The sequence below is a fragment of the Lissotriton vulgaris genome, chromosome 3_2 (assembly GCF_964263255.1).
Source record: "Lissotriton vulgaris chromosome 3_2, aLisVul1.2, whole genome shotgun sequence".
NCBI lineage: Eukaryota > Metazoa > Chordata > Amphibia > Caudata > Salamandridae > Lissotriton > Lissotriton vulgaris.
In genome coordinates, this window is record NC_141690.1 from 153,471,457 (window position 1) to 153,490,193 (window position 18,737).

General features: G+C 44.4%; 1 protein-coding gene across 1 annotated transcript in view; it reads left to right on the forward strand.

The window, feature by feature from the left end:
* The window catches only part of MAN2B2 (mannosidase alpha class 2B member 2), a 331,173-nt gene that overhangs the window by 148,165 nt on the left and 164,271 nt on the right, over positions 1-18,737 (forward strand). Inside the window, exon 10 of the mRNA XM_086964114.1 lies at positions 5,851-5,984. Coding sequence (XP_086820240.1) covers positions 5,851-5,984 — 134 coding nt within the window. The remainder of the gene's footprint in view (positions 1-5,850; positions 5,985-18,737) is intronic.

An 18,737-nucleotide genomic window follows, 5' to 3' on the forward strand; every position in this document is an offset into this window, starting at 1 on the left:
AAATGACTCAAAGGCATCAGTTGCCCATACTCCTGCCAAACAAACCAATGCTCTACAATGCATTGAATGTTGCACATTCTTGACTACTACTTAACAATGAACAGTAGATAGTGCAGTGGCAATTTTTAGAGTGATTTCAAAAACCTGTTTACTGAGACTACTACATTGATGGTGCTAACCTACATACCCTCAAATGTTGGTAAAATAAATGGCTGCTGCATGAGCTTCTTATTTGTATAACTGAAGGACAGGATAACTCTCTCTGCTATCTACAGGAGAACAATCTCCTACTTTGCTGCAATGCAAGGATAGTCTGCAGATAGTGGCATATGACTTGAGAGTCCATAAAAGTAATTTTGCCTGATCGTGGCTGGTGGAAACACTGTCCACAAGGTAATACATATTATTAATCTATTAATAGTTTTTTACACAAACATTGCCCTAGAGTTAAAAGATTTACATGCTTGCATAATCATGAACGTAGTTAAACAAATTAAGCATATTGGAAGGAGTAAGCGAAATAAATACTGTCTTCAACAAACAGAGTTGTTGTTTTAACCCCATTGATAACTGGTGCATCATTAATACACTTTGAGAGGTTGAAGGCCAAATCATTGATGTAAAAAGAAAAAAAGATTGGTGCAAGGATACAGCTGTGACTGGCGCCGTTGGAAATCAAGAAGGGTTCAATAGTCTTTCCACCTAAAACAAAGAGACCCTATCAAAATATGCAGTGTGTAAGAGAATTAAGATCATAAGCAATTTGTCAAGTAGCCCAATATCTTTGCATAACCTCCACAGATTTGTACAAGAAACAAAAACATCTCACTAAGGAACTTCCATTAGCAGTAACCGAAGACCAGGTCTACAGTGCTACTCATTTTCCTGAAGTCACCCTGGAAAATGGAATGTTATTTGAGTAAGCCCAATTTCCAGAGAGCCAAAGACCAGTTTCTGAATGAGCTTTTGGGTACAGTCAATCAAACCTACAGCTACTAGCCAGCTGGGTCATTCAGATAGATATACGTGATGAACAGGAATAATCCCCACATCAAGCAAGAGAGTTAAGCAGATGTCGGAGATAATATGTAGGCCTGGGCCAAGCTCGCGGAGTTTCACTCCACGGGATTCCACAGAGTTACAAAAAAACTCCACGAGATTCACCTCAGTTCCGCAAGCAGACAGAGGAATGGTGCAATACGTGACGACCTGCTCTTCGGACAGCCTGCCAGTACTGTTGGCACATTTTGCCTTCATTCTCCTTCTTACCTTTGTTCTAAGCTTGTACAATACCTGCTATAATTGAAACTATGCTTTTTCCAAGATAGAGTGTCATATTTTGGCAAGAGTTTTAAGAGAAAATAAAATCGGTTCTAACAATAGCATTTAGTTTCCTGTGGCAAAAATAGTAAACAGGCGAAATGGTAGACTTACTTTCATGCCAGGCGACTCAGTCCTCAGAAAGGCAGGAATGGCTGGGGCAAAGTCGACAAGCTAAACATATCTGACACAGGCCACTAGCACCTCCAGCACAGGCTGTACGCCATGCTCTCAATCAGAGGCCCCAGCTCCTCTGCCGCAACCCCCCCCCCCCCAAAACTACTGTAGTGCTGTAAGACTCTAAAGCCTCGGACACATGCCCAGCTAGGGCAAGTGCCTTCCTCGCCACAGGCTCAGCTCAGGCCTTAGAAGCTTGGACAGCTGTGAGGCATAGCTCTCGGCCGCCAGTCCACATTCCTTAGCCCATGCTGCTTTTTCCACCACCTGCAGCCACTCTGAGGAGACCCCCGCGTCCATGGTGGGGATAAAAGTGGCAGGTCCTACAGATTCCCTCAGTCGTGCTTGGTGGCTGGGTGAAATTCGCTCTCCTGCAGGGGCAGCGTGCCAAGTTGGAGTGACTACCTGTCCAGTATTGCCCAGGCCTGCATCGGAGCTTTATTAGAAGCCCCTTTCATGATTTCAAAGAAAACTCCATGTTGGATCAGTCGCCTGGCTCTCTACTGATCCATTAGAGTTCAGTAAACACAAGAGCTGTGGAGTGTGACAACGTCATTGGAGGAGTAGACCTGTGGAAACATCTCCTTGATAGATAGGTGCATGGCAGGCTCCTCCCCTCCATTAATCCTTGCATTTACAGCTAATCACTAATGGATCCGTGGGGAGCCAGGAAACAGATGCAACATGGAGTTTGCTTAGGAATCATGAAAGGGCGTGTTGCAGCGTGAAGGTGTGCATTATCTGCCTTGCTCAACCTCTATGCAACTTGGCACGTGCTGTCATGCAGTATTACTGCATGAACTGGCTGCATGGAAATAAAGCATTATTTTTAGGGGTGGCGCCGGTAAACTCCGCCAGGTGGCGAAGGGCAGAGCTTGTGTAGAATTCCGCGCTGTAAGCAGAGCCCAAAGTTGCAAAATTCCACTAACTTCATCAATGGAGCAGAGTTTGACACCCAACCCTAATATTATGGCATTGGCCAAGAGAAATGAAAAAGGGACCTATATTGCTGGGTCACAAAATCCAAAGCACAATAAAATGCTATATAATCAGGGGGTTTATGAACAATGGAATATCAATCACAGGTAAATTGTCTACAGGATTGATATATGAAGTAGAAAATGATTCTTACCATACAAAATTGGGGCTGTGCATCTCGGGCATTCCAGTGAATTCCTTCAACTGTTAGTTATGATTTACCAAAGGGCCTTGATTCTTACAGCTTTAATTACGGATTGCCATAGAGTGTGTTCTAAGGTCTCTTTTTTAAAATGTAGTAAGGCGTGTATGCTCCTTCTGACAACCACTAATGATTGGAAATGATTTTAATCTTCCCCCTTTAAACATCTAAGTCAAACCCAACAACTGAGTTTTGTGCAGTTGGCGACTGCTTGAGAGCAACTAGAGAACAGCGGCGCAAGGTTATTTACTCTACAGCAAACGTTTTGCACTATCTCATTCAGATCAGTTGAACAATCCAAGTTTGCTAGGAAAGATAGTTGTGCTTCTACAAGATAGGTGTAAAAAATGGGTGTAAGGCATTTACTAAATGTAATTCTCCCTGTTCATTTTGGTGTTCGTGCCATTAGAAACCCCATGTTGTTTTAAAGCCATGGTGGCTGGTGGAATATAGTCAATGAAAAAGCAAGTGGATTATGATTGCTTTCTGCATTAACAAATATGCTCCATATAAAAAAAGTAAAAAATATCATCACTATGGATACTAATATTCAACCTACCAAAGGTGACATTATTGCAAAGATCTAATGGTATCAGTCTATTGCAGGCTCTCTACTTTTGGATGAAATTTAAATGAGTAAGTTGATAACTAACTTTGGCAGAGCTTACACAGTTTTAAACAATTGTTAAAACAGGATCTTTGAGGCAGGGAACTTAATTTCAAAGTTATGTTCCATGCTTATCCATTTAATTATATAGCACCAGAGCTGTTAGCTACTGCTAGGTGTGGACTCAATGTCTTAATTATTATAGCTCTTCGTGAGAACCAGTGATGGAACTTGTAAATGGACGGTTGGTAATGAAATCAACTCATGACTGATCCTCAGTTTTTGACCTCAGATCAGCAACAATCCAAAAGGTATACCAGTTATAGAAGATGAACCTTATATGGTACAATCAATGTGGCCCAAGTCTGACCTAAGGTAACCGGATCAGGCAGTCCATTTTGTCTAAGGTAGAGGAGGGATCATCGGACTGCAGCTTCTCTGATTGATTGGACTGTTAGTCTAAGATGACATATTGGTTGTCTGCAGCATTCCAAGAGATAAGTGTCGGAATCATAAGTCAACTCCCTATTTGTTCAATCAAAGTGGTCAAAGGTAACAGGATCAGACATTACGTCCATTTTGTCTAAGGTAGAGAAGGGATCTTTAGACTGCAGCTTCTCTGATTGATTGGGTCTGATAGTCTAAAAATACACATTGATTGTTATACAGGGGTCAACTAACAAATGGCTTGAGAGGCTTTTGCATTCAGGTTTGCTTGTGAGCTGTTGGAAACAAATAATCAAGATATATTCATGTATTCTTGAATAACTGTACCATACATTTCTAATTCAGTAAATACATTTGTTAAGTAGTTCATGTAAGATAACTACATCTATGGTTTATTATGGCTATAGGTATTAAAGGATGTGGCATCGCTATATCGATTTACACAAAAAAAAACTACTTAATCTTTAAGTGCGTGGAGTAAGGTATGTTTTTTGGGGGGCAAACTTCCATTATGAAGTTTATGTGCATCCTAAATGTAGCCTATGATTACTATATTATAAAATACGTTTAAACATAATATTTTTAGGTATTAGAATATACGTAATAAAAATAAAGGTTTGTGACGTAGGGAAATCTGACCCATAATGTTGTTTGCGTGTAAAGTGAGATAAAATAAGTTTTTCTTATTGAAGATCTGATCATCACACCTAAAGATTTTGTATCATTGACTTAAAAAATATTGTACAACTCTGAGTTATAGATCAGTACACTGCATTTAATAACAAATTCTAAAACAGCAGAAATCAGATGGGACGCAGATGAATGGCACATGTAGACAGCTGTACTCTTCACTCACAATCTGGCTTTCTTTTTCCCTGGAATGGGGCCGTGTCAGGTCTCAGCAGATTTTGGGCTTTGTCAGATGCAGTGGTGAATGGAGGGAAATTACAGAATCCATCTAGAAGTATGGCACATCCATAACTTTTAAGAAATCTATGTGTACCATTGGTCGCACTGTGGTGAAAAGCTAAAATGACAGGTACTATACATAGAAGGCCTCTGGAGCAGTAGTGAAGCTGTGAACACAACGTGTTATGGTTTACTGGGGCGGATCTGCTAGCATCACATCTGTGTGAAACCTCTGAAGGCTCATGGAACACTCAAGGAGATTGCAGGTTTACCCAAGACCAGCTCATGTAGAGGAAGCCTGGAGCCCTGACTGTGAAGTAGGAGATGGGCCTGTGTTTGGCGGTTGTCCTGCTGCCCATACCAAAACTAAGCTGTTGCATTTGGAAAACAGGCCAAATGGCAGAGAAACAAACTTTTTTTGCACCACAATTGTAGCAGTGGAAATAGCATCAAGGGGATGAAGGGAAATGTCTTCTAAGGAACTCTTTGGGAGTGCTAGGCATACTAATGAAAAACCTTCAGTGGGTAGAGAAGTCTCCATTTTTCCCAGTTGTAAAAGTGGATGGACGCATATTAGCTGTGGAGTCGAATGTGCCTTTACTGGAAGCAAATTTGTGGAATGTGAAGGGAGGTCTGTCTGCGATGACCTCAGAGTTTAAGGATGAAGAGAACATTCAGTAAAGCACTGTTAAACTCAGATGACATTTGAGGGAAGATTGGAATTGCTAAAATAGAGGTGATTGAAGTTTCAAATGTCACCCTTATAATTTAGATTATGACTTTACCGACTTTGTCCAACCTCACTTGCTGAAGGTTTCTTGCTTAACAAGATTTTGCAAGAGCATTTTCTCGCAAAACAAGTTTTGCAAGTGAATTCTCATGCTGAAAGTATTGTTCTTTTGGTAGTATTCTCTCTGAACATTTTTATTGAGTGATTATTTTTGCCACTGCTGTTTCTTACTTTGCAAAGTTTGTGAGTCTTGTAGACATTGAAGAGATTTTAAGAAATGATTCACAAAGTAGGTGAGATGACCCCTTTGTAATTGTGCCAGTATCCATTTAAATCTTCGAGTATGACCTTAATCTAACTAAAATAGCCTAATTGAAGAAATTGACTTTAATTACCCTTTAGAGCAGGCATACCGATGCTTAGCAAAGTGCATTTTCCTGTTTTTGTACAACTAATTGTAAAACATATTTTTTTTAAAAGGTGCTGAAAGCAACGAACAATATATTGTTGTATATAACCCACTTGCGTGGAACATTACTACCTTTGTTACTGTAGCTTTAAACTACACAACGGTCAATGTGTATGATGAATTCGGACATCCAGTGCCAGCTCAGGTAATCAGAGCTTTAAAATGTTGCCTTTCTTACAGTATTCTCTCACTTAATTTGTACTGTGGATATATTTTCTGACATCAACATATGTGTTTATTCCACACCTAGTCATTCGTTGTAATATTTTCTCAACTTAATACACACAGACACTTTACTCAGTTTCAACATTTTGAACACCCAGCTGTAAATACCAAAACCTTTACATTTTGTGCGGTCAATTCACAAAAGTATTTGAGTATTTGAAGTACTACTTATGCTTCACACACTCATAAATGGCTTAGTGAAGTGTCACCTGTATGTTTACTGAAGCCATGACACAACTGTTTTAAATACATGTTAGTCTCCCTAACAGTAATCTGTCTGATACGCCAGTTGTTGAAAAAGTACCAAATTGCACCTATGTAATGTACTACTTTTACCAAGTTTTGCCAATAAAGTAAATTGTACAAGCCTTTAAAATATATCTTATGACACTGGGAACAAAGCAAAATCTAACACACTCTCTGTTTATAGGAAATCAGTGACACTGTTTAGGTCAATTTTTAATCTGTCGACTTTAATAAATGAATGATTGCAACTAACCCAGTTTTCTCCCTCAATGGTTGCAACCCCCAGAAAAACTAGTTGTCCTGCTTTTAAAGATTCTTCTAGATCCTTATGGTGAGAGTACATATAACAAAAAAGGAAGACCTGTTCGCTACATAAATTCCAAGGCCTGGAAGGCCTTCCAAATTCTTATCAAAGAAAACAGACTATTTCCAGCAGCTTATTCATTTTGAGTCTCTAACTTATACTTTCTACTCTCACTCACACTTCTTCCATGCAACAATTGACTACATCTTCTCTAGGAGAGGAATCATTTAAATATTTACAAAGATCCATATTAAGCTCCACACAAACAATCCAGAGCTTCAACTTAACCCTTTCGAGCACATGAAATTGTTAGCACATAAAAGTCCTTTATAAAAACATTTTTAAAACCACAGATGTGTGTACACTTCTAGCATATACGTGCCTCCCAAGCTTTTATCATAACATAAGCCCATTTCAATATTAAAGAATACAAAGAATAGTTCCCTGTCAAGAAATGATCATACTCATTCCTAAAAGTGATACTCTAAACGCATTTGTAAATAACAAGTTAATAGCCTGAATCATTGTGGATTAATATGGCATGTAAGATGTTTATTAAAAAAAAAATGTTAGAAAAGGTGGTCTCTAGTTGGCAGAGGTAGGTACATTTGTCCAAATTGAGACCCTTACTTCTAGTCTGGGTAGGGGGATACACACTTTAGATAACCCCTGCTCACCCCCTATGTAGATTGGCACGAGCAATAATACAGTGATAACACAAATGGACACCACACCAGTTTAGAAAAAGAAAATATCATTATCTAAATTCAACAAGACCAACACAACAATGTGACTTAAGAACAGTTATTTAAAAAATAAAGCTTGTATAAAACAAATAGCTCCTCCTGGGGCTACTGCAACGTTGTGACAGCAATAAATCCGAAGTACTGCGCCGACCGCAAGGAATGAGGAATCGGGCACAGAGTCTCTTGGACCCCCAAACAGTACCTTGGAAACATAGTCTGACAATGCATGGTGTTGAGGAGGTGAGGCGTTGCTACGTAGATCGAGGCCGGCTTCCTGGCTGCCACGGAGGAGGCAAGGCGTTGTGTGCTCCAGAAGGCGAAGTGTCAAGTACAGGACAGGGGAAGACAGTTGCGTCGATGGTGTGGCGTTGGTTCCAGTGACAATGCGGAGTCGCAAGTTCGTGGAGTCACCCTCTGCAGTTGGTGCAGTGATAACAGGATTCAGGCTCTGGCAATGACAGAGTTGGTCCAAGCTCTGGCGTCAGGATATGCTGATAACTGCAGGTGTCGAAGGGTGTTGAAGCTGCGGTACAGGCCAGGCGGTACGTCATTCACTTCACAAGCGGTGCCCCTGGCCTCGGTGCAGGTCGTGGTGTCACATCGTCGTCGTTGATGGTTTCGGAGACGGGTTTTCTTACTTCTCTTAGGTTTCTACCAGCAACAGGAACAACCTCCAGAGGCCCAAAACTGGAATAGGCACCTCCTGTCAGGTCAGAACTCTCAGCAATAGAGTTGAGGGGAGCTGGGGGTGATGTCTTTGTGTTCCTGAGACTTCAGAACAGGAGGCCAGCACACTCAGGCCCTTGGAGATTCTTCTTCAAGCAGGTTCACAGCATCTAATAGTTCCGGCGGCTGTTCTATATGTCATGACAGCTAGTGTATTGTTGTACCATCTGACTACTTCCTGTTTGGGCGCCAGGATACCCGTAGGGTGACAGTTGCGCGTTAAAAATAATAAATACAATACAATACAATACAAAGTTACAGTCTGTGTCCTTTCTTTGATAGAAACAGCAACTGCAGGCCAAACCCACACAGCAAAAGGGCAGTACTCCTCCTCACAGCTGTTCTCCTTGGCAAAGGTTCCTCTTGAGTCCAGAACTGATCTAACGTTCTGTGGTTTAAGGTTCACTACATATACCCCATTTTGTCTTTGTTCCTCTTTGTGCAAGGGTTTCTGAGCCCAGTCCAAACCAGTTCTGTCCTTACTGGGGCAGTATGACCCCAGAGGGCTGAACACAGCATTGTGCAAGGGAGACGGGCCTTATTCAGGTGCAAGGAAAACTCCTCCCACTACTCTAAATGTAGCCAAGCCTCTTTCAGCTCAGCTCTGAGTCATCCAGGAAGAGTCAGACACACCTCAAGCCCCCCCTCCAGGTGGCTGTCTACAGTGAATGCACATCCCCAGCCCCTGTTACTCTAAACCTAGACAGGCAATCCACAAACAGGCAGAGGCACACAGAATGGTTAGACTAGAAAATGCCTACTTTCTAAAAGTGCCATTTCAACTTTTGTCTTTTTTTTTAACCTTTTCCAATGACTACTGCATGCACATCCAGGCTTTTCATAGCAACACATGTATACAAAAGTGAAACGTAAAGCAGAGTCAACTCATCGTTGTATACCCAATGCAATTCGAACCTTCAGTGGTTCTTCCTCAGGGGTCTCTACAATAAATGAAAAGACACTCCACAAACTGTTCACTGCTAACCTTGATAAATACAGCAAAATATATATGAGCATAGGATTCCAAGTATGAAAATGGATGAACTAATTTCTAAGGAGATAAAAAAAAGAGGGACATTTTTACCCACTGCGCAGTGCGTCAGAGGGGACATGTAAGTATGAGCTGTGAAGTGGGACGGATCATAGCAATCCGACTACACTCATTACTGTGATGACATAACTAAGGTTTCATGATTGAATAAGGGAAGGAGTGCATCCTCTAATCATGGTTTTCTACTTTCTAAAAGTGGCATTTTCAAACACATAATTTAAAAACCATCTTAGAGAGCCTAAAGTTTATTTCTTTATCTTGTACCAATGGGAAGTTATACTTGTAAGATGTTACAAAGTGCCTCCCATGTTATCCCGTGGGACAGATAGCCATACAATAGTGAAAAACGACATTTGCAGTATTTCACTATCAGGACATGTCACACATTAATACATGTCCTTCCTTTCACATACACTGCACCCTGTCCATAGGGGTAATTTGACCCTACCAGATAGGTGCCTTACATGTAAGAAAAGGGAAAGGTAGGGCCTGGCAAGTCGGTGAACTTACCAGATCGATATTGCATTTTAAAACGGTGCGCAGACACTGCAGTGGCATGTTTAGGATACCTTTTCAGGGATACTCAAGTGGGTGGTACAATCAGTGCTCCAGGACCACTAGTAGTATTTGATTTACAGGCCCTGGCACACTCGGTGCACTTTACTAGGGGCTTACCAGTAAATCAAATATGCAAATCTTAAGACAGAGTGACTGAATACACGAAGACCCCAAATTAAGGTAACAGACACAAATGACGTATTAACCCCTTCTATGCATCGGACAGCTCCGGCGCGTCCAAAGCCATTGCCTCTGATCCCTCTGATGCAGGCACCAGAGGGATTTCATTTACTCCCCGAAAGCCACAGGAGCTGGGGAACAGCTTCCCCATCTCCTGAGGGCCCCCCGTTTCTGTGCAATGACGATCAGCACACACGTCGTGCTGACGTCATTTCACAGAAATCGAAACTGAAATGAGCCTTTAGGCTCATTTCAGTTCCACTTTCTACGTGCTCAGGGGGCTATCTCAGCCCCCTGAGCACGCAGAAAGACGGGAGATGTATCACTGGAAAGGGGAGAATCTCCCATACCACTTCTACCCAGAGTGCTGAAGAAGATCAGGCGCGACCGGGCCCAAGTCAATTTTTGTGGCCCCGGACTGGGCTCAAAGAGTTTGGGATCCCGAGCTACTCAGTATGAGCAAGGATCCCCCGATCCGACTGCCTCTTCAGGAGGATCTTCTGTTGCAGCAGCAAGGGACGGTCCTCGACTGAATCTGTCCAGCCTCCACCTACATGCATGGAGATTGAGCGGCAACAGTTGATTCCATTTGACTTGCCTCCTGAAGTCTGTGATATCATTCTGGCAGCCAGGCGTCCCTCCACTCAATCGGTATACCCCTGCAGGTGGAACAAATTTGTGGCATGGTGCACAGCAAAGGCTGTGGATCCCCTTTCTGCCCCTCTTTTAGAAGTCTTTTTGTTCCTTCTTTCTCTGGCCCAGCCGGGCTCTGCTCTGGGCACTATTAAGGGCTATCTTTCTGCAATTTCGGCATTTCTCAGGCTCCCTGATCAACCCTCTCTTTTCAAGTCCCCTGTTGTAAATAGATTTCTCAAAGGCATTATTCACCTTTGCCCTCCTATTCCGTTTGTGATGCCGCAGTGGAACCTGAATCTGGTTCTTACCTATTTGATGTGCTCTCGCTTTTAGCCGTTTCACAACTGTCCTATTCGTTTATTGACTTTGAAGGTCGGACTATACACAAGAGGACTATCTCCTGGTGAGTCGTCTTGTGTATCAAAGCCTGTTATTCTCTGGCTAAAAGGGAACCTCCGGTGGGGTTGCATGCCCATTCTACCAAAGCTACTACTGCATTGGGATGTGGTGTCCCCCTGCAAGACATCTGTCAGGCAGCCACGTGCAGGGCCGGACTGGGAACCAAAACTAGCCCTGGCAAAGAGCTCGGCCAGCCCCCCTGGGAGTGGCCGAGCTGTTTGCCAGGGCCGGTTTCGGCCAATTTTGTTACAGGGGCCGATTTTGCAGCCATGCTGCAAAAATGGCCCTGTAACAAAAACGGCCCTCAGGGGCCCAAAATCGGCCCCTACCCTAGTGGCCCACCGTGGAAACGCCCCGTGCCCTCTACAGCCAGTCCTGCCCTGTGGCCATGTGGGCCTCGCTGCACACTTTTACTAAGCATTATTGCCTTGACAGCCAAGTCTGGAGAGATGTCTTCCTTGGCCGTTCTGTTCTCTGTGACTTTCTGGTGTGATCTTTGTTCACAGACCCACCGCCGGGGTTGGTATCGCTGGGGTATCTATTCGAAGGTAAGCAATCTATCACTAACGTGTTGCTTTCAGATGAACAAGTTACTTACCTTCGGTAACGATATATCTGTAATGAACATTAGTTAGTGATAGATTCCTTACCGCCCCACCCATCCTTCCCGTTCTGCAAACTGATTTATAGGATTGTCATCCCTTTCAGGGCCCTAGTTTCAATGCACCAGTGGTCAGTATCTTGCATGGCTCTGCGTTCCTGGCGCAGAAAGTCTTCTACAGAACTGACGTTAGCGCTTGTGGGTGCGTCTAAGTAGCTCCAGCGACATCATCTTGGCGACTACAACGCCAATGACATACGACGACGCCTACCGACACGCAGGGGTACTGCTGACGAAAACTTTCCAGATCCAGTCTGATGCCTAGGGGTAATTCTAAGCTAAGGAATCTATCACTAATGTTTCTTACAGATATATCATTACCGAAGGTAAGTAACTTGTTATTTGGTGTCGCCGCGATAGGTTTTGGACCCTTGCTTGTCGCAGGTACTTGACCCACCCACGCAAGTAAGGTACCATTTTTCTCTAAACACTTAGGGAAACGCAGGGAGGGTGGAATTTTGTGGATCCACGCAGATTCCAGAACTACAGCTAGGCACTTTGCAAAAAAAGGGTAATTTTTCACTGTGAAAATGTGGTGATCCACGTTACGTTTGGGCCGTTTACTGTCGCGGGCACTAGGCCTACCCACAAAAGTGAGTTGGCATTTTTCTCAGGAAGACTTTTGGGAACGTGGAGTGGGTGGAATTTTGTGGATCCCAGCAGATTCCACAACTTTCCACCACAGAAATGTGAGAAAATGTGTTTTAAAAAAAAAAAAAGGTTTGCAAGGGATTCTGGGTAACATAACCTGGTGAGAGCAATTCCAGTCACCCCATCCTGGATTCCACTGGGTGTCTAGTTTTAAAAAATGAATAGGTTTGCTAGGTTTCCTATGTGCCGGCAGAGCTAGGGTTCAAAAACTACATCTAGGCACTTTGCAAAAAAAGGGTAATTTTTCATTGTGAAAATGTGGTGTGTCAGTGTTGCGTTTTGAGCCGTTTCCTGTCTAAGGGACTAGGCCTGCCCACACAAGTGAGGTTTTATCTGGAGAACTAGGATAACACCGAATTGTAGAGCAACTGTTATTACCTATTGACTTTTCATTTATTTCTGCCTTCCAAATGAAAAACAATGTGTAAAAAAGAAATCATTTTTGAAAAAGGACCTATAATTCTCATGCTAGTTTGGGTATTCCCCCAATTTCAGAAATGTGCAAATATCTACTGTTTCTAAACTCTATATTTTGTTCCCATTTCAGAAATACATGGGTGTCTTTCATACCGATTTTTCCATGTATACATTTTCCCACAATAAGTCGCTGCTCAGTTTTTGGCTCTGGGTTCGTTGAGTTCTTGGTGGACCTACAAGTCCTATATATCCCCACAAACAGAAAGGTCCAGCGGATGTAACAGTATATTGCTTTCAAACAGCTGTCATAATTAGAAGTTGTTACAGGTGAAAACTTTGACACAAATGGCTGTTTTTTTCAACTAATTCATTTTTCCTAAATTTAACTCTTAGTTTCTATAAAGAAACCTTGAAGGAACTACACAAATGACCCCTTGCTGAATTCAGAATTTTGTCTACTTACCAGAAATGCATATCTTTCCAGGATACATTATTGCTTTCATACCCATTTTTACCATTAACTGGAAGGAGCTTGAAAGCACAAAAAACAATTGGCTATGTCCCAGAAAAATGCCAAAACTGTGTAAAAAAGTTGGTTATCTGACAAAAGTCTGCTTGTCCCTGAAAGCTGGGAAGATGGTAATTTCAGCACCACATCCCATGTTGTCAAACCATTTGCAGGGAGAAAAACAGATGCTTTCCTCTGTAGCCCTTTTTACCCATTAAAAAAAATATATATATTGCGGTATTTTGGCTAATTTCTGGGTCCCTTCCAGGGAAATCCACAAACCCTGGGTACCTTTAGAATACCCATGATGTTGGAAAAAAAGGATCCAAATTTGGCGTGGATACCTGATGTGGTCAAAACATTACAGGGGCCTAAGCGCAATAGCCAAAAAAAGGCTTAGCACAGATGGAGAAAAGGCCTAGCAGCGAAGGGGTTGAACAACTAAAATACAAAACCCTAGTAACTGAGGCTGTTATAGCCAAGTATACGCAACCCAGCATAAACTGTATGAGGCAGGGGATAAGGCAGTTAAACTGTTGGCCTGGTTAGAAAAACGGGATCAAGTGGCACGCTGGGTCCCCATGTTACAACTCAAAGATGCTTGCATTGTTAGAGACCCACAGGAGATAGCAGGGGCATTTGCTATTCACTCTGAAAGGCTGTGTACTACAGCTGTTGAAACGATTCGCAGCAGTTACTTGCGGACATCCCCCTGTTGACCCTGTACCCCGAGGATAGGGACTCGCTCGAGAGTGATCCTACCGAGGAGGAGATCCGATTGGCAATACCCATTTGGGAAAGGCGATTGGGCCCAACGGACAGCCAATTGAATTTCTCAAAGCCACTGCATCTCTGATAACACCACACTTGTGTGATATGTTCCTCAAAAGTAACAAGGAGAGGGCTTTACCCCGAGATCAAAGGTTGGCCTCTATTTTAGTTATACATAAAACCGGGAAACCAGCCAAAAACTGCAACTCCTACCGGCCAATCTCTTTAATAAATGCCAAGGCCAAAATTCTTGCTAAGTTGTGGGCTTCTCTGCTCGCCCGGATCATTGCCAAGATAGTGTATGCAGACAATCTGGTTTTATGCCTGGCGTAACACGGCATTAAATGTCTGTAGGCAGCACAACGCCCTAGCCAGGAACATCACAATCGCTGAAGATGCAGTAATATTAACATTGCATGCCAAAATGGCATTTGATACAATTGAATGGCCCTATCTATTTAAAGACCTGCATTGAATGGGGTTTAGCCCCAAGTTTCTCAAATGGGTCAAGCTTGTCTATACTAACCTCAAGGGACACATCAAAGTAAACAACTATACCTCACTGGCATTCCCACTGAGAAGAGGTATGAGACAGGGATTCCCCTTGTCACCACTGATTTTCTCCCTGATGTTGGAACAGCTCACAACCTGCATTCACCACCTGTGGACTTCATTGCTTCTGGCTGGGTCATATCTTTTCAGACATCTTCTAAACTTTTCTGCATCACTTCCTACATGATGTCCCTTTGTACATCAGAGTGGTGGTGGCCAATTTTCCTCAAAGAAATCATTTTTAGTCAGTTAGCCTTCATTCACAGAACCATTTGGTGCATCAGGCAAACTTCACTCTCACTCATGTCCTGCTACCACATTGCTTTTCATCAAATAGAAGAAAAGGTAATTATGCTCATTTGTGGAAACTGATTTATGACGAGTAGGAAATCTACAAGCGCACTTGAAAAGCAAGATGGTCATTTGGTTGAAGAAGACTTATCAGGAAGGTTGTCCGCTGCTTGTTGATTCTGATGACAGTTTGGACAATGCTGAAAGGAATGAGATGATATTTTGCTTCTGGATGTCAAGAGTCTAACCAGACCACAATCTATCATAGAAATCACGGTAATGCGGGTGAAGATTATGCCGTACTCTGGCTTGGTATACACCTTGATTGGAGTGCAAGGATAGAAAAAATTCAATAGTGTTCAACGAGGGTCTTATGAGAAGAAAATCATAGAGGTGTTGGGTGAGTTTAATGGAAATTTGTCATTTAAAGGAAATGCTCAGATGGTTGGTGAATATGGCGTGAAGATGCGAGGCTCAGTTTAAATACATGTGCCAAAATCCACTGGTCTAGATCATGAAGGTTGCTGCTGCTGACAGAGCGTGAAGTTGGCAAATTGTACCGCATAGTAGTTGGGACACTTTCATAGTAGCCAAAATCTAGCTTAAGATGTGGACAGTGAAGTGAGGTTGAAGGATGGTCTTGTGTGGAATAAGTGCAAGTTGTCTTTTATACCCTTTGTTTTAAGGACGGTGTATGAGAGGAGGGAAAAGATTGTGATGGATACGGAATGAAGAAAATTCCTGCTCATAATATTTCAACTGCCCAATAATGCCCATCCCAATTAGTTGCAGGAGTATATTACTTTGTTAAGTCGTACAATGTGATTATTGCTATAATTTATAAGAGACTCAAAGCCACATTTTAGTTATAGTAAATGAGCGTTTGGTCCCCCTTAAAACTGTTCACCTACGTGTGTCTTAGTTTATGCAGAGTGGGGGGCTTGTGGCTGGATGGTACCATAAGGTCAGCTTCCTTAAGGAACTGGCCTAGTTTTCTAGTACATTCACCTTTTGTCAATCTATATTCTGTTTACTAGTATTTTGTCACAGTTTGTTCTGTTTTATCTCTCCATTCTTTTCCGACTAATTAGAAATGTTTGCACCACAGCCAAGACCTGAGAATATCCTTAAAAAGATGCTGCAGGGGGCGGGTACAAGAAGGCAACGGTGTGAGTCGCTCCTCTTGGAGCTCCGCCGGACTTCTGGGCCAAAGGCTTCCAGACGAGGGAGTCTGGCGTCCGGATCGGCTGGAAAGACCCTGTGTGCATATTGGAGGGTGGCGGCAAGCACTTGGATCCCGCTATAGATCTGGAGCCTCCTTTAACGCGGCTGTCTTGCAGTGGGGCAGATCCAGCCCGGGAGACGAGCAGGGACTACATCAGAGGCCCTGGAGAGTGCTCATCACCTCGGCGGAGCTCCCCCCTCTGTGAGTGGGGCAGAGAACTGGCCAGCGGTCCGTGCGCAGCGCGGCAGTGAGGATATGCACCTCCACCCCCCAGTCCGGCAGTAACAGTGAGTGAAGATGCCTGGTTCGGTGCACGGGGAGGGGGAGTGGCTACAGTTTTCTGGGACACGCAGGAAGCTTACTGCTCACTACCGCTTCACGCGGCCCCCTCTCCGGCTGCAGGAGGTGTCCTGTGTGGAATCGCCCCCTCCTGGGACACTTGGGGTCCATGGAGGACCCTTGCTGACCACGCGAGGCAAGGGCCAGAAAAGGTGGCCTACTGCTCGGCCGGCCCGCCTCACAGCGGACATTTTGCGACAGCAGAGCTGGCCTTGGTTACCCCGCAGGAGGGGCGATCAAAACATTCAAGGCCCCTTATAATACGGATTTGAGCGCTGCGGCCTCTCCCACACGGTCTAGACTGGGAGCCCAGGTGGAATGGGCGATCTGGGGTTTACCTGTCTGGAGGAGTGACGGCGGACCAGGGTGCTAGTTTGACCTCTCCCCCATTCTACGCTTTTAGATCTTCCTCACAGGCCCCATGACAGGCTGGCTACTGCCTAACCCCGGCGGTACTGTAACTCCATTACTTGAGATGAGGCCTCCGGTACGCGGCCTTCTGCGGCCATATGGTGGTGGGCTGACCCACCTCTCTTCGATGGTGCATCAGGTGTGGGGATTACCGCCCCCGTCGCTTTATCCCCCTTCTCCCCGGGTGGAGGTGGATTTACAGGTGGAGACCAACCTGCTTATGTCAGCCTGCTCAGCGGAATCCTCGGAGGGGGGCTTCTGGAGGAGGTGCACCGGTCTCCTTGCGGTGGGAGATGCTGGCTCGGGAGAAAATGTTCACACATTGTCAAACAAAGAAGGACTCCTCAGTAAAGGACATGTTCGCCCGCTTGAGTACAAAGAAAGCCGACGCAACGCGTGAAAATGATGAACGGGGGGAACTCAGAGAAGGGAAGCCGAGAGGAACCCCCGCTTACTCAGGCACTCATGGAGTGCCTGTTCAGTACCCTCAGAGATGACTTTGCTGAGCTCAAGCGTGACATTGCCTTGGACATCAGGGGGATCCAGCAGGAAGTCGCAGAACTCGACCAAAGGATGGACTCGCTGGGGGGGAATCAAGATGCCCAAGAGGGGAAGGTAGAGGCCCATCGCAGGGAGCTCCAGGAACTCTAATACAAGAACTCGAAACTACGCTATCAAATAGAAGATTTAGAGAACCGTTCTAGACGTTCTAATGTACGTATTAAGGGGGTTCCATCCCGAGCAATGTCATCTGACTTGGAAGGATTTGTGATCCGCCTTTGCAAACTTGATGCCCTCTTTGCAGGATCAGGAGATAGTCTTTGATCGTACGTACTGGGCCCGGGGGCCGGCGACCGAGCCGGGCCAACCCCAAGACATCCTCACGTGCCAGCACTACTACAGACAGAAGGAGGCGATAATGGCGGTTATATAGAATTTTAGGGATTCAAGGTCGGACGGTTCCAAGATCTGGCCTGACAACCTTGCAGAGGCATAGGGCCCTGAAACCCCTAACAGACCTGCTCCAAGCTCAGGAGATTCGATATAGGTGGGGACACCCCTTTCGGCTTCAATTTGTGTGAAAGGAGGAGACCTGGTTGATTTGCATTTTAGCAGACACCTCTGCCTTAGCAGAAATGCCAGACCTGCAACAAGCTGCTCTACCGGGGTCCCAATCCCATGATCTTTCAGACGAGAGGCGGGGGCCACAGTGATCTAACAGACGGGGCCGAAGACACTAACCAAACCGACGAAAGCCGACAGTCGAGAGGAACGATCAAGACTCCTCCTCCAATTGAAACGCTAGGGGTCTTCCAGGCCTACTTCAGGCGATCATTGAACGATTGAGGGATTATTTTCCGCTACCACGAGGCAACTATTGTCATTTCCCCATGTGAGATTTTTGTTGATTTAGCGGAGTGGACTCCCAATACTTACAGTTTTTGGGCCATTTCACTCTGGCGGAGCTCATTGACTTACTCGACCCCACATCCGCGGACACACCCTGCTGAGACGCAGACTCCAAATTGTTGAGGGAAATGGCTCCCGGGAGGGGGAAGTTGATGGATTTCTTGTTTTTGCTATATTGAATGTGTTAATGGTTGCACTCTTTTCCTCTCTTTCCATCTATTATCTACCCTTGCCCCTGTCAGTGGGGGGGGTGGCGGGGGGGGCTGCGGGCTGCTTTTGTGAACATACAGCAAGGTACGCAGTTAATACACATGGTGTCTGTGCTCAGTCTTAACGTTCGGGGCTTAAATTCTCCGGTGAAGCCGCTTGCGATACTTTCATTCCTCAAAGATACCAAATGCAACATATACATGCTGCAGGAAACCCACCTACTCCAGGCAGATTGGCGACGGATTCGATCTTGTTGGTTTGACCGCCAATATTTCTCATCAAGCTCCACGAAGAAAGCTGGAGTTGCCATCCTGATCGCCACACATTTTTTAGGGAAGATGGAGGGAGTCATGATGGGCATCCCTGGTCGGGTATTAGCAT